The sequence below is a fragment of the Fistularia commersonii genome, chromosome 13, assembly GCF_037954325.1.
Source record: "Fistularia commersonii isolate RoL2024-O1a breed Wild chromosome 13, RoL_Fcom_v1.0, whole genome shotgun sequence".
Lineage (NCBI taxonomy): Eukaryota > Metazoa > Chordata > Actinopteri > Syngnathiformes > Fistulariidae > Fistularia > Fistularia commersonii.
The window spans coordinates 8,771,883-8,788,914 of NC_141296.1; the positions used below are offsets into that span (position 1 = coordinate 8,771,883).

The 17,032-nt window shown below is 39.2% G+C and overlaps 1 protein-coding gene across 4 annotated transcripts in view; it reads right to left on the reverse strand.

The window, feature by feature from the left end:
- The window catches only part of diaph2 (diaphanous-related formin 2), a 339,738-nt gene that overhangs the window by 226,479 nt on the left and 96,227 nt on the right, over positions 1-17,032 (reverse strand). For all 4 annotated transcript variants that reach the window (XM_086157743.1, XM_086157742.1, XM_086157744.1 and 1 more), the window contains 5 exons: positions 5,802-5,876; positions 5,650-5,719; positions 4,799-4,935; positions 3,259-3,367; positions 218-328 (listed from right to left, as the gene is read on the reverse strand). In XM_086157743.1, the coding sequence (XP_086013869.1) occupies positions 218-328; positions 3,259-3,367; positions 4,799-4,935; positions 5,650-5,719; positions 5,802-5,876 (502 nt within the window). The remainder of the gene's footprint in view (positions 1-217; positions 329-3,258; positions 3,368-4,798; positions 4,936-5,649; positions 5,720-5,801; positions 5,877-17,032) is intronic.

Consider the following 17,032-nt stretch of genomic DNA (forward strand, 5'->3'; position numbering starts at 1 on the left):
GCAATCAGTCAGAATGGACAGGAGACCCTAGATACATTTAGTGCACATAATATGAAGTCATACAATCCTGATACATATTTACAATAATATGCACAATGTTGTTAATATACTCAAGGTTGAATTGAATTAAAATAACCAATTCATTTATTTCAATGTTTAAATAAATGAATATAAATAAATAAACTTTCATGAAATCAACCAAAATTGGAAAACTCACTGGCAGGATCTTCTTGAGGCCACATCTTAGGAACTCATTCCGTAGATGAATACGAAAATCTAGATCATCAGGAGAGGTAACCAGTGCATTGATCAGCTGCATGCACGCAACCTAAAGGAGCATATGGTTTGAACAGAGTACAGTGAAAAATGTAATTACGACAGAAAAGAAACATTTTTATGGTGATTTTGGTTTATTGGTTGGGTTTGTTTTTGTTTCTGTTTAGAAATCCATATTGTAACTAAAGTAGAAACAAGAAGTACAAAGAGTGAAAAAGGAGAAAAACAGATCGGAGTGATGGAAGAAAGTATCGGTCTGGCATATCTATTGCTTAGCTGTGCATTATTAATGGATTATTGGAAGGGAAAAGTGTGTGTGTACTGGATTTGGTAGGGGGTTACGAAGGAATCACTGATGAATTATAATGAGCAGTAAGGTGTTTTAAGTGAGAAGGCCACGGATAAGAGCGTTTTCCATGGACAGACAATCAATAGGCAGCTGAAGAATCCCCATGGACAATCTAAGCTGTCTCCGAAAACCTTGACCCTGTACTATTGGCTTGTGATTTTTTAAAACAGCTGAAAACATATATGACTTACAACATATATATACACACACACAAAAACACACACACCCACATAAACACGCCCATACATACATACTTGCATACTTAATTTTCTATTAAACCTGTTCTCACCTGTTTTTGCTCTACAGGGTTTTTGCATAGTAATAAGGCATATAAAAGTTATATGACTCAAGATTCATTCAATAGCAAACTTAAGGAGTATGGGAAAACTGATAAAAGGTCTGAACAAAAGGCCTTCATTGTTTTAGTCAATGTTGCCCATTTCATCACTTAGTGTCAAATGTTTAATTGGTACTATCACTTCATCTTTTGCAGAAAGTAGACGATAGGGGAAAAACCAATGTAACATTAGAGGTATTGGTTTGGGAACCTTTGATGTTGATTTTTTTTTTTGTGATTATATAGTACAGTGACATCAGGATAGATAGGAGAAGACAGTATTCTTACAATTCAACTAAGATACAACAGAAGGAGTATGTTCCCATGGGAAAAGTTTGCTTTATTCTCTTTTTTTGGCTTGGTTAAAGATGCACTTCCATTGATTACATGCGAACCCTGCCAGCCAATGGCAACTTTAGAATTACTTAAAATTTTGCATCTGAGCACTGAAACTTGTCACTACAACGTATCCTCGAGGGGGAAGATAGATGAAAGGAACTCCACCAAATCTTTGTAGAATTCATGTAAGTGAAGAAACCGATGCATGTCATAAAAATTATTTTTTGTCACTTGCATACACACTTATTCTTACATCGAGTGCCTCAAATATACCTAAATCATGCATTTTTGAGTGGCACGTGGTGGGAAAGGGAGAGGAGGCATTATACTGTATGCTTCAAATGTAGACAGCTGCGGTTGTAGCATTTTTCCAAACTGTGATTAAAAGTGGTTTTCTTAGGGAGGTCTGAAATGTGTGTTCCTTCTGCTCAGTTGGCTCATTTGTCTGAACTACAGCAAAACACATTTTAAACAAATTAGCAGACGCAAGTACTACAGCCCATCAGTGGTTTTGGGTAAAAAGTCTATTAATTTCCAAGAACCCCTGCATCAGCAAAGCATTTTAATTTACTTTACAATTAGCAGAGCTTCATTCCATTAATGGCAAAATTTAAAGAAAACACAACAGCCCCCGATAAAAGAATTTCTACTCTCTCTACACTTCGTACACTAATTTTCTACATGACTTTTCTTTTACTCTATGATAACTATGATTTTTCAGGTTATGTAAGAAATCCCAATTTTTAGTTTGCATAAATTGAGTATTACTGATGAAGAAAATTCTGAGAATGTGCATATTTTAATGAATAACATGCAAATATTATGATAGAAATAAATATCTAGCTCATAAAGACTCCAATGTATATCTTAAAATGGCATTTGACATATTGTTGACAATTCTTATGATGGCACCATGACCTGGATGACCTTCACAGAGCCATTTGACATAGTTATCATGAAAATTTATAATAGGCATCCATAGATCAGATGGCAAATGTGCCTTGTAATGCCATGATTGATTGATTTTGATTCATCTAGTTTGCAATAAATGTCCATTTACTAATTACTTGATGTAGTGCTAAAATATCCACTGATACAAGATGAACACGAAAATGAAAATAAAATCAGTCTGGAGGGACAGTCATGAGTAAGTTAGGGAATCATACACAAAAGGTAACTAGTCAACTCACAGGGGACAATGTTGTATGTCACTCGATTATGTAACATAGAACATGTTGATCAATTATTAGCATTATTATTTTTGATTAACACTTAACCCATGTTGACATGATCAATCAGCATTTATGTGGATACAATTTCCCTTTCACAATATCACAGAAGAATATCACACTTACATGGAAAAAGCAATGTCAGGAATTTGTAAGATGTGACAAAAATGAGAAAACCAATGGGAGAAGGAAAAAGAATAAAAATAAAAGTATTTTCAATTAAGACAAGGACCTTTGTGTATTTCAACACCTATCAATCATATTTAATCATGTGCTGGCAGTGCATTGTGGTTGACAAATGGTAGACAACAGGTAGACAAGCACAGAATGACACATGTATGAAGACAGCAGAAGCTGTAGCAGTTTGCCCTTGACTGATGCAAAGTGTTAAACACAGTCTGCAGTCTGATGGGTGAGAATGAACTGAACTGCAGCTTAAACTGGGGATTCTTGTGTTTGTTAATGGACAGTAATATTATAATTTGTGTTATTACTGGTCAGAAAGGTCTAAATTACTGAGATCCATAACTTCCGCTGCCCAAAGGAGGGTTCAGAATTCATGGGTTAGACATTCATCTTTTATCTGTGTTTATACCTGTGTGTATGTGTGCGTGTGTGCGTGTGTGTGTGTGTGTGTGTGTGTGTGTGTGTGTGTGTGCGTGCGTGTGTGTGTTGTGTGTGTGTGTGTGTGTGTGTGTGTGTGTGTGAGTCTGTGTCAGAGCGCTAACCTGGAGCGGCTGGGCCTCATGATTTTCCAGTCCTTCCACAATCGGAGCAAATCTCTCTTTATTATTCCTTTCTGCTGCAATTGTCATTGCAGCAAGAATCTTATCCAGACTGCAAGAAAGGGGACCACAGGAGGCAGACAAACAAACAAGTCAACAAACAATTTCATCACCTTTGTCAGAGGAAATTTACTTACATTGTTCAAGTCAACCTGGATGTACTTCTATGTTATCCCCCTTTTCGCATTTGTGTGGACATTTATTCCAACAGTTTTTGGATTTGACCCGTGCTCTACACCTCTTCTTGTATTCATCCGGTGGTATATTTTTAGTAGTATCTCATTTTCAACTTGGTACCAAAGTTATGTCGGGAAAGAAATCACAGCATCACTGCAGTGTTCAGGTGTCAGAGCAATTATAGTCAAATATGTTTTCTGAAAATAATGTCAGACACTAGTGGCCTTATGAGCAAATACAACTAATGAGATTGTATGCAAATTCAAGTTCTTGCTAGGGCTCTATTGGTTGACTGAATGGTGTTGGACAACTTCAGCCTATAAGTTGTGAATAAAAGCATGTGCCTAAAATGCAAAAACACAGAGGTCCGAAAAATATGAAAATTGATTGGATTTCTGACTTACTATCCGGGAGATATAGTTTTGCCTCATTGCTAGGCCACATTTTCCCTTACCTTTATCTATTTCAGGCAAGACAAACTGAAGCCAAAAAGATTCTGTGGCCTGACCAATCAGACTCTCTGTGTGGAGTAAAGCTGACACCCAGATATATTGAATGGCCATGCTCAGTGACAGGGATTTAAAGTGACTGAGCGGCAATCACAGCAGCTGTAAAGATCTTTCAAAACAGGCTAGATTGATCAATTTAATTTGATGCTGTTACCATTAATGACTGTCTAACATGCAATTCTAGTTAGCAGAGCGTTTTCGGAGCAACAAAGTAACATACGAGCTCCCTGTAATCTCTTCAGGAAATGTCTGCTGTGATTTTAACAAATATCACCCTTTAACATATTGCTGAAATGATGCATGAAGAAAGTCTGTTCAGTATCAATGGTGAAACTTTGCCCCACGAATATACCTGTCTATATTCGGTGAAATTCTGAATCAAAAGTCCTCTGTTTATTGTCAATTTGATCTAGGATGAAGAACCATTTCGTGCATCCATCAGTTGTTAAGTATTGTGAGTGGTATCACCCAAAAGAGGAAACCATGTTACAAAATTGCACATTACACTGGACTGCATAACTAAATAAAAGTTCCTCACTTTAAATTTGATCATACTTGGGAAAAGCTTATCAGGAGTTTTGTGATTTCATTGCAAATAAAAAGGGTTTCATCAATGGTCAAAGTTTTTTGATTTCACTTATAGCAATTGTTAATTATTAACAATTGTTATTTTAAGACAACAACCAAAATCAAGTGTTATCAATTAAAATATCAAATATAGAGAGATATTGAAAAATGCCTTTTGTGATAAGAAGTATAAGACTAATAACTGATTGGACAATTTGACTTCCACTTACATGTTCTCTTCTCCAATAATACAGAAAGCTGAGAGAATTTTGACAATCTCGGTCATCATGTTGGCCTGTTTTGGGTCAATGGCTCGGGCAAGTAGCAACAGGCTGCGTTCATCCCCCAAGATCCTTTGCAGTCCATACTGTCAGATAGTGGGAGGTTTGAGTATAAATTAAATGCCTGAAGAATCCCATAAATTAAAAAGTTTTTGTCCAAGTAACAAAATTAATATAGCAAAATTTAAAACATAAAAATTCAAAGAAAAAGTTAGCTTTTCATTTTCTTAAAAGGAAGCAATATGTAGAATTGAACATTATCATTGCATTTCAAAAACATCACAAAATCTGCCACTGCAGCCACCAACAGTATTTCTAAGGTCATCAAGAGAGGTTAGGCTTGAGAAGTTTTGTTATGATTGTGACTTCAGTGCAGTCTAACCTAGGGATAGATCATGTATATTGACCTGGTTCTAAACCTGCAGACATGCTGAGAAAAATGAGGACAGTTGTGAGTATTACACACTTCTGTTTGAAAACATAAAAACCTACCCTTTCATGAGAAGACAACCATTTTAATGCTTCACATATTCTCGTCCACTCAAAATAGTTTATAATTTACTCGTCCACTCAAAATTTACAAGCCTTAATTGTGAATGGTTAACAAATTTCTGACAGAAAGCAAGTGAGCAGGTCTCACTTGTTTTGATTTAAATATAACAAGAATATGATTCTCAGGTTTAAATTTCTATATCCCCTATCAACATAAAATTGAGTAAATTATTGTTTCAATTTACTGAGAAAATTACATTATAGAATTTTGTTGCTGTCACAATAAATTGACTAGATATTGCACCAACCTTATTGTTCATGAAAGCCTTCAAGCATTGAATAAGTTTATGTTGGTTCCTTTTATCGATATGCTCTTGTCTGGAAAAACAAGGAGATTTCTTTAAGGGTCAAGCATGTTAACACACTAATGACAAGAAAGATTTTATCAGAGATCACTCACTGTTTCTTGTCCAGTAGCTTCTCCAGAGCATCAAGCAGGAGTCCAAGGCCCTCATGGCCAAAATTGTTAACCCAACTGAGGAGAAAATAAAGACAAAATTTCTTCTCAATATTCCTTTTCAAGCTATTGATTTACTGTAAAGTATAAATGAAAACAAATTCAACCAATATTGGATTAAGCCCTGAAGAAATGTGTCTATCAGACTGATCCCTGATAAACTGATGGCTGAAGACATATTTTTTTATATCCTACCAGTGAGATGAACACAACTTGCCATGGACTCTCTAAATGGGATACAGCACTGAATTTAAATTAAAATATTTTAGTGGCAAGTGAACATCCATGGATCCTTGCTAGTAGTTATCTCACTGAGCAATTGGTAGAAAGCCATCCCCTCTGAGGTAGGTGTGTGTGTGTGTGTGTGTGTGTGTGTGTGTGTGTGTGTGTGTGTGTGTGTGTGTGTGTGTGTGTGTGTATTTGTAGGTGGTCTGACAAAAAATAGAGCAATGCAAGAAAGATAACACTGTAATCAATAGCAGATAGCAAAAGATAATTGGCTATAAACTTCAACATATTAGGAGGAGGCAAATGATCCAGTGCAGATGAGCTTGTTTGTCTCCGTCAGAGAAGAGATAAGCCAAAGGAGAGCAGGAGGGTGTGTGTGGCCACAGCCATATTATGTCATTAGCATAGCTTATTTTTAGGCCTTCTACTGTATGGAGCACAAAACTTGCTAGTATACTCGCTACTAACGTGATAGCAGCTAGCAATTCCTACAATTCTTTTTTTTATTCGATAATTATTTGAGGTCAGAGAGGTTAGGATGTCAAAACCATTTATATAAACAAAGCAAATTACAAGCGATGCTCATTTAAGAGTGAAATCCATTAGTCTGAGGCAAGCTGTGGAGTTGGGGAAATGTATTTGTTTCATCTGTCACTAAACAACTATGTGTTAAACCGAAACCATTGAACTGTCATTAACGCAAACAAAGAACCTCTAAATCAATTATTCTCTCCATTGTGTATCAAGATTATTTTTTTCACTTTTTTTCCCATTTGATTTGCATAAATGTATGTCATTTATGTTGAAAGTGACTCATTTTGCATCAAATGTCCTCAGTTTACTGCAGAATAACATTGCAGTTCCCTTCACTTGTGATTCTGCGGCTCTCAACAGGAAGACATGAACAATAAAAGCTGAAAAAAGGTGACAAGTCTAAGGAGAGTCAAGTCCTTATTTCTGTCTTCTTACATCAACTTCAGAGTCTAGATAAGAATAATCTTGTTTAAGTATATGTGTTTGATTTTCTATTTCATTGATCTACTACGTTCACGGCGAAATGGAAAGACAAAAAAGGACACTTTACTGAAGGCTTTGTGTAACACAGCTAGATTTTAACCAACCCCCTGTACCAACTTAGTACAAAAGGGTTGTCCATATAAATTGTTTAACTCAGAATTTAAGACTGTAATGTTTTTGTTACTCTTGCCCTTCCACCGAACTTGTCAAGTTTTTAACTGATTAAAAAAAAAAGGCCATATTTGTCTCATTTTCAAATCGCTGCATGAGGTAGTTCCTTACCGCCCCTCACCTCACACTCTTATTAGTTAACCTAGATGCTTACAAATAAATGGTTATTATACATTTCGGAGCTATATACAGTAAGTATAAATATATGCAATAACAATAAGTCAATACGTTTCTCACAGGAAACACTCCAAAACAACTTGCCACCTGATAAGACATAACCCTTATAATACCCCGACACTCCAACCCCCAAAAAATGGCCATTATTCAGTTTCAACTGCTGCTACTAAAAATGTATTCATGATTGAGAATGGAACTCTCTGATCTGTTTCAATTTCTGAATTCAGGAATGAGGTTGAGTGGCTGAAGCATTATTATTATTATTTTTTTTTAATTCAGCTGGCCAGCAAAGTCTAAACCGTGGTGTTTAAAGTACCATCTGAGTAACTATATTACTCAGAAAATGCTCAAAAACAACTTGCCACCTGATGGACGTGACCTTGCATAACAACTCATAATTGCACTGCTCTATCATTTAGGTATGTCTAAGCTTAAATAACTCTGAGAATGATCTAAGTAGAAACTGTGGGATTCATTCCATCAGCCCTTCACTCAGGGAGACATGAAGACTTTATTATAAATGTATTTCAAAGTGCTTCACAGAAATACAGAAGACTGCAGATGTGCTTTTAAAAAATGTTTAAACCACATTTCAACATTTGAGATGCTGTTTGCTACCTTTACCACAGTGATATTAAGTGGTAAGGAAATGGGTGGTATATAGTGTGTTGTTGAGATTCATACAGTATATATATATATATATATATATACACACACACACACACATCGGTTTGTTTTTAAAACCACTCTTCCACTCTCACCTATTTCTCCAACAAGTCGTTATGTACAATCTATATTTCCATCATTGTATTGCTCCCGTCAAGCCATGCTCAACTAAAATTGTTTCTCAATACATTAATTACAAACAGTTAAACATTACAAACCTTATATTTAACTGATTCTGCAAACCTGACTTATTTAGTCAGTGGGGTAGGCTTCCTAGCAAAGGTTCATTTCCAAATGCAGTATATTCTTTCATATTGCATTTCAAGGCAAGCTATTTAAATCTTCTCTTGTGGGAATACTAGTCTATTCAGCACCACAAAAGTACAACTGAGACCCAATTCAATAAAGAACAAATAGCTTTGGGCTTTGGACATTATTACATGAAACTAAGTACCACCAGTGTCTTCAGTGATTTAAACCCAAACACAGAGCTACATTATACCCAAACAGATTTTTTGGCATGTACCAGAAAGCACATTATAAAAATAACACAAAATTAAATATAAGGAACACATTGTGCTATTTTGACCACCAAGAGACAATGACGATTAACCCTCATATTATGTTAAGGGTTAGGGTTATGTTAAATTGACCCTTAACATAATATGAGGGTTAAGAGAACCCCAATTATAAACTGTGCAAGTGTCCTCAACAGCTTGATGTTTTTTCATAACCATAGAGCTTGTAGTATTTCAGTGACTAGACCAATTTTTGTCTTTGTTTCCTTTCGGTTGTTCTCTTGCTTCCCTACAGCATGTACATTTACAAAGTAAGTGACAAAGTTCTGTCAACAAAGAAAATGGAATAACTGGAATCTGTCGCATCTAGATGGAGCGTACCGAACAATCTGAGCCAGAGTGACAGTTGTATGATACTAAAACTAACACAATCTAAACACCGAATCAGGAATTCCACGCTTGCTGACTAGCATAGTTCACATTGGCAGCTATCAAAGAAAGTTTTTCTGATTCTTTGACAAAATAATGTTTTCTACTTCTTCTTGAAGCCTAGTGATGTTGTGTATCTCTCCTTTTTGCAGATGGTGTGGTTCTTTTGGCCTCATCAGGCCATGATCTCCAGCTCTCACTGGAGCAGTTCGCAGCCGAGTGTGAAGCGGCTGGGATGAAACCAAATACGAAACCATCGTGCTTGACCGGATATGGGTGGAATGCCCACTCCGGGTCACGGATAAGGTCCTGCCCCAAGTGGAGGAATTCAAGTATCTTGGGGTCTTGTTCACAAGTAAGGGAAGGATTGAGTGGGAGATCAACATAAAGATCGGTGCAGACTCTGTACCGGTCTTTCGTTGTGAGGAGGGAGCTGAGCCTAAAGGCAAAGCTCTGATTTTAACAGTCAGTCTACATTCCCACCCTCACCTATGGTCATGAGCTGTGAGTACTGACCGAAAGAACGAGATTGCAGATACAAGTAGCCGAAATGAGTTTCCTCCACAGGGTGGCTGGACTCTCCTTTAGAGATAGGGTGAGCAGTTTGGTCATCCGGGTAGAGCTCGGAGTAGAGCCGCTGCTCCTCCGCATAGAGAGGAGCCAGATGAGGTGGCTTGGACATATGGTCAGGATGCCACCTGGACGCCTCCCGGGGGAGGTACTCTGGGCATGTCCATCTGGGAGGAGACCACGGGTAAGACCGAGGACACGCCGGAGATGTATGTTTCCAGGCTGGCCTAAGAACGCCTTGGGGTCCCCCCAGAGGAGCGGGACAGTGTGGCGCAGGAGAGGGAGGTCTGGACCTTACTGCTTACTCCTGCCCCTGCAACTTGACTCCAGATAAGCAGGCGAGGATGGATGAAAAAAAAACATCAATAATATGTTTTTTTAATTACTCCTGATTTCATCAAGGTTTTTACTACAGGTTATCTACATACACATGCATTGTTAAAATATATCTCATAAAAAATGAGTGAATGCTACATTTAATATGCTTAATTAGGTTCCATATCATACATCAAGGTGTAGCAAAAGGCATAATATCCTTCTAAAATATATTCCACTGCTATATAATCAAAATGCAGAGAGGAATGAGAAATTGGGAATACTTCATAATGTACGTTTACACAGATTTACATTTAGATTTATGGGACAGTAATATGACAGTTAATTTTAAGACTATTTTCAACTAAATCAACATGGAATTCAAATCAGATAATTTTGAATTATATATGTAATACTCTACTCTGGGGCTATAACAGATACGGCTATCTGGGAGGTTAACAGATGGTGTCATAAAATGAAATAGGCATCACTTAAAATATACCCAGACACTGAGGACATTAATGTCTCAAAATAATTTTCATTGCCTCGGAGGGAGAAAGGTGAATATCAACTCGAAAGTCAGCTGCAAGGGTAAAACCTGGCTAAGTTGCTCATTTTGAGCGGCTTGTCACGTCTGTTCTGTTGTAGAGTCTGTGACAAATTTAACAATCAAATTACCATCTTTCAATGTTTTCAAGTAGCACAGCACCCTTATTCAAACAAACCAACAAATAAATACATCAATATTCCTCTTCCAGTGAAAATGTCAGATAACTGTAAAAGTTCTCTCTCATTATCTTAAAATCACCAGACAACTGTTCGATCTAGAGATGGTTTCCTGACATAGGTAGTATTTATAATTTACATAAGTAGTAGTTATTCAAACTGAAATAAAGCCCGACTGAAATTCTAAAAGTGTTAACACAGCACGAATCACCAAGAAGGGGAGCCATTTCTACATCAAAACCTTAAGTTACTGTCTCGTAATTCTCGATTCTTTGTCAATTCCTGTGTTACTTGCATTGCGGCTGGATTCTTTCACTCGCCAGATGAAATTCTTGTCAAGGCAGTGTATATTGCAAAAAAAAAGCTCTTTTTTGGTGATTTCCAGAGTCAGTAGAAATTAAGAACCCAGGATATAAGACCAACTATTACTAAACATTTGAAAACCAAAGACATAACTGCAAAGTTATTTTTTTCTTTTCTTAGTATTTGAAAAGACGATCAAAATATAGTTTCCACAGAACCACCACTATTCATTTAAAGCTCAATGTTATTATTTCATGCAGGGATTCAAATGAGCAGTGGTTGTGGGACTGATACAGGCAGACCTTTGTGTAGCACAAACACACACACCTTGAGCATCTGGACACACAGAAAAACTTGTGTCAGCAAATACCTTTTGGACCCATAAAGTAACACAACAAAATACAACCTCAAAAAACATCCACCATTAAGATTCTGCATAATGGGAGGTGTGGAGCCAATTTTGATTTTGTGAATGGTTGTCCTTCTATATGTATGGCTGGAATATATATCTATGTATGTGGCCCTGCGATTGACAGGCAACCACTCCAGGGTGTACCCCGCCTCTTGCCCAATGACAGCTAGGATAGGCTCCAGCATCCCCCGTGACTGAGTGTAGGATGAGGGGCAGGGGATGGTTGAAGTAGGGGAGCATCATACAACCTGGGTTCATCTAGAGACTGTTCTCTAAAGGAATTGAAAATTATAGTTGCCTGTAAACTCTCGAGGTATGTCACATGACTATATTTCAATGTATTTCAGTTTTTGAAATTAATATCCAAAAGGTAAGAGGTAAATTTGTGGATGAGTTTTGACTGAAAGAGAAAGTTATAAACATGGGAACTTAAAAGACAAGAGTGGAAACAGAGTTAGGCAGAGGGTGCCTCAGGCAATGCCATCTGTGGGTTGCTCTGCATAGGCGTTGTGCCACACACCTGCGCAGGACAGCCTGAGAGATAAAGCCGCTAGCAAAATGGCCTTGTGTCTACCTGCACTGCCAAACAGGTGTGCAGCCCCGCCAATTAAACTATTAGACAAACACAGGCCTCTGGGAGCAAATTAGAAGTCCACCAAAACATCACAGGAAAGACCAAACACAATAGTAAGCAACACACTTTAAATCACAGTAACAATTGTTGGTGAGGCCTGTTATTTATTTTTCTTAAAAGCTGCTGAAGCGGCTATAAGTAAGGTCATAATGAAATGCATTATATCGTTGGACTGAGTTCTTTTCCATGGAGTGACAAAATGTAGACTTAATTCCAACAAATTTAATCAAACTATCTGCATTGTTTTCAATTAAACACTCTTTTGCTATTGTTGTTCCTTTTATTGAATTTGTCAGCCATCTTTCGTTACATTTACAAATATTCATTTAATCAATGCGTGGCATGGCGGCACTGTGGTAAGCGCTTCAGCTTCACAGCACGAAGGACCCTGGTCTGACAAGGGGACCTTTCTGTGTGGAGTTTGTATGTTCTCCCCGTGTCCCCATGTAGCAGGTTGATTGGAAAAAGAATGAGTTGGTTCTCTTGGTTGACAAACCTGTGTAGCAACTCCTGGACTTTATCTGCCGTGTCTCTAACGTGTTCCGAATTAAGAGGAACCACACTCCTCAGCCTTGTTAGTAAGGTCTATTCAGGGATCCTGGATAGAAGGGCCCCTCTGATAAACAGAGATTCACGAGGGGGTATGTGGTTTTGTTCCTGGCTTCTGAACTATGGATCATGTATATACCTTTAGCAGGGCCGTGGAGGGTGTAGGGGAAATTGTCCGACCAGTCTTTATGTACTTTGTACACCTGGAGATTTGTGTGTGACCCTCTGGGAGGCCCTTGGGAGATGTCCAAGAAGTATTGAGAACCCCTGGTACGGACCATTCAGGCCCGTTGGAAGGTGGCAGTCTTGTTCCGCATTGCCAGCAGTAAATCAGATTTATTTCCAGTGAGGTTTGGAGTCGGAGGTTTGGAGAGCGCTGCCCTTTGTCACCAATTATGTTCTTAACCTTTATGGACAGAATTTCTGGAGCTTCTGTTGAATTCATCTGGCTATCATCTCCAACTCTCACAAGAGTGGTTTGCAGCCAACCTTGAAGCAGCTGGGATGAGATCCTACCCTACGTTGACAAGTTCAAGTATCTCAGTGTCTTATTCACAAGTGTTGGGAGAATGGAGCTTAAGATTGGCAGGCAGATTGGTGCAGAACCGGCAGGAGTCAAGACGTTGCAGTAAAAAAGGAGCTGAGCTTAAAGGCAACACTCTCCATTTTCCACCCAAACTATGCTCCTATGCTCACCTATGGTCATTAGCTGTAGTTAGTGACCAAGATGATGGACATAAGTGGCTCCATACAGTGTCGTTTTTTTCCCTTAGAGATAAGGTGAAAAACTCAGTCAACGGGGACATCTATCTGGTGAGGTGTTCTGGGCATATCCCACTAGGAGGGAGCCTCAGGGAAGACCCAGGACACGGGGGGCAATGTCTCTTGGCTATGCTTGATGGGTCTCAGGACTCCCCCAGAGGAGCTGGACAAATTGGCGAGGGGGAGTCGAGTTCAGGCCATACAGGACTTTAATAAAGAGAAAGAAAATGTGAATTTGAAAAGCATAACCATAGTGAAGTGCTCTACTATTGCCATTGTAATGGTTTTCTATAGCATGTACAGAAAATACTGGACAGGCTTACATGAACATAGTGTAAAAATGTGGGGTTTTGTGTTTTTTTTTTTTTTTATTATTATTTGTTTGTTTCAATGGACTGAGCCCATTACAAGGATGTTCATGATAATTGTGTTAAAGGTTGATAGAATGATTGGCGGTTGACAGAATGATTGGCAGCTGTTTATATAAATATTCGAAAAATGTGATTTTTCAGGAAATGAATATTTTACATTCCAGGGAGTCTCAGGTATCTAACCCAATACCTATACTTGGGATGTACTGGGTGCAGAATTACTTAATATCTAAAACCAAGGAAAACAAATAACACTCAGTGCAACTCTAGAAGAAGTCTTTCATTTTGATGGTACTCTGAAATATTAGCCAAAGGGCTATCAAAAGATCAAAACGTTTTATTAAAATATATATAATTGTTGCTCCAGGTTTTCAAGTACTTTTTAACTATAAAAATGGAAAATAACTCGTTTGTATACATTTAGTCAGGTACATTGATCCTATCCTGCAATCTTTCTAAATAGTTAAACACTTAAGCCATAACTTATGTTTAAGTAAAGTCAAAGAACTTGAATGTTTTTCATGAAAAAAAAAAGTTAAATGTCTGAAAATTCTTCCAGAAAAGCTATTCTTATTAAATGAAAAAAAGGGGGGCACAACCACAAAAATTGTAAAAGAACATGTCCAATTCCTAGTGTTCAGATAGTTCTAAATGCTCACTGAAGGTTAATCGCCTTGTCAGAGGAAATACTAATTTCCAAAACAAACATTTGATACCAGAAGGAAGGAAACCAGCTGTTTACAAAAAAAGTTGTTCTACTTGAGTGGTAAGTTATGTTGACTGTGTGTCAGGTCAGTCACACAAGCTCCCTCAGAGGAAAAAAAAGAAACACTGGGGGAGGTGACTCCTTCATAAAGTACTGATCCCTTACATGCATGCTGGTCAAAGGTTCAGCCATTTGAAAACACCCACAGGGCAAGTCTGACCTCACTTGCATTCAATGAGCACCAGTTGGCCTTTCTGAGGAGAAAGCCTGACTTGATATCCCACAGTTTCCTGCCTGTGGAGACTGACTTCTGCCCCAGGATCACTCAAGAGATAACTGCTGAGGGACTTATCTATTTATTTTATATATATGAATAAATCTCTCTCTCTCTCTCTCTCTTTCACACTCTCTCTCTACATATATATAGGGCCTTTGTTTTTTCTGGTACAATTTGTTTCTTTATTAGTTTGGTTAAGATGTTGAGGAATAAAGTCTCCATTATCTTTCCTCTTCCTGCCACATTGGAACGAACATGGGCTTTGTTCATTGCAACACTCGGCACAAAGTCAGTGTCTGCTTGTTTCTCCGGGCGCCATTTCAAGTGGGACTTTGGAATCAGATCCATTACTATTCCTTTTAGGCATGGATTTCCTGTGCACTAATGGTCTGCTCATTGATGTCACAAATTGCCGTTTAATTGATGCTGTGTCTTCCATCACGTTTCCAGTTGCAACAGGGAGGGTCAGGACGCTAACACGCACTGACTTTGTAGTATTGGGTGAAGTTGTTCATCGCTTGCTGGATGATTTTCCATTGATCACTACACCTGCCTGTTCTACTGCTGCTGCTAAACATGGTATAGACCATTTCATTGCCACTGTGAAACTGCCTGTTTTTGAGCAGACGCAGCAAGCTTGATGCAGTAAAATTGGCCAAGACGAAGGAGGAGTTCGCCACCATGGAGTGCCTGGGGATAGTGAGGCAGTCCAATAGCTTGTGGGCTTCACATGGTTCACAAGGCCAACTGGTCATAGAAGCCCTGCGGCGACTTTCGCCTTTTGAAGAATGTTACCACAAACGACTGCTTTCCCAGTCCCTACATACAGGACTTCTCAATACGGCTGCCAGGTACCACTATTTTCACAAAGTTAGACCTGGTTACGTGGTTATCATCAGGTTCCAGTGCACTCGGATGACGTGCCCAAGACTGCAGTGATCACTAATTTGGCCTTTTGGAGTAATGCGCATGCCTTTTGGCTTGAAGGGGGCAGCCTTTCAGAGGTTGATGAACTCAGTGTTGTGTGACCTTGACTTTGGGTTTTTTTCGCTCGACATGTTGGTGGCCAGCCCATCAGCTGAGGGCACGTGGGGCACATGGCACAGGTTTTCTGTCCCTTAGTAGAGTACAGCCTGATTGTTAACCCGGCCTAGTGTCAGTTTGGACTGCCAGAATTTCCCCACCCAGCCTCAGTCAAGGCACTGCAGGAGTTTTTGGGCATGGTAATTTTTATAACAGTTTCCTCCCACACATTGACAACCTCTTTCAGCCATTTTATGGGATTTTGCGACTTAAGAAGGCAGACAATCCGGTTGTCTGGACTACCTAACATGTCCAGGCCTTTAAGGGGTTTAGCACACCCAGACCAGCGCAGACCTCCTTACCATCCCACACCCATGGCGTCCATTGTTTTGATGATTTATTGTCTAAGATAGCCGTGAGGGCTGTAGTTGAGCAATGTGTGGTGAACAAATTGCAACCACTTGCACTTTTTAGCTGCAAGCTATGAGATAGTAAATGCAATTACAGCATTTTTGGCGAGGAGTTGCGTCATTTCCGGTTCCTGCTGGAAGGCGACTCTTTCACAGCTTATGTGGACCCTAAACCACTGAAATTTGCGATGTCCAAAGTGACAAAGTCAAGCTCGAGGACGCAGTGTCAAGGGAAGGTAGTCCTGCCCTTCTATCTGATATCTCCACTGTCAGTCCTCACCCCGTGGTTCCAGTGGCCAGGCGTAGTTGACCCTAAGACAAAATTCACTTCCTCTTGCACTCTGGAGTTTGGGCGTTAGTGAAGTTGGTTAATTCCAAGTTTGTTTGGCCTGGCCTCCGCAAGGACATCAAGGTGTGGGCATCTGTGTCATGTGCCAGCATGCTAAGGCTCACCAACACACTAGGTCGCCCCTCGAATTGTTTCCAACTTCAGCAAGGCGGTTCAAACGTGCATGTCAACCTGGTGGGCCATCTACCTCCTTTGCAGGATTTTAAACACCTGCCCACAATGGTTGATTAGACCACCAATTGGCCAGAGGCTGCCCTGCTGTCTGTCCTCTTTCCTCCTGGGTCATCTGTTTTGGCACTCTGTTGGATATCACCTCAGACGGGGGTATGCAATTCATGTCAGAGCTCTGGTCAGCACCTGCAAGGCTGTTGGGTGTGAAGGTACAACGTACGACTGCATACCATCCTCATGCTAATGGATTGTGTGAGTGGTTCCAAAGGTCACTCGAAGCAGCTGGGTGGGCCATTTATCTTGGGTTATGCTTGGCTATGTTCTGCTCCAGAGGACCTTGATGCATTGCTGGCTGAGCTTGTTCTAGGTCAGCTCCGTGTTTCGGGGGAA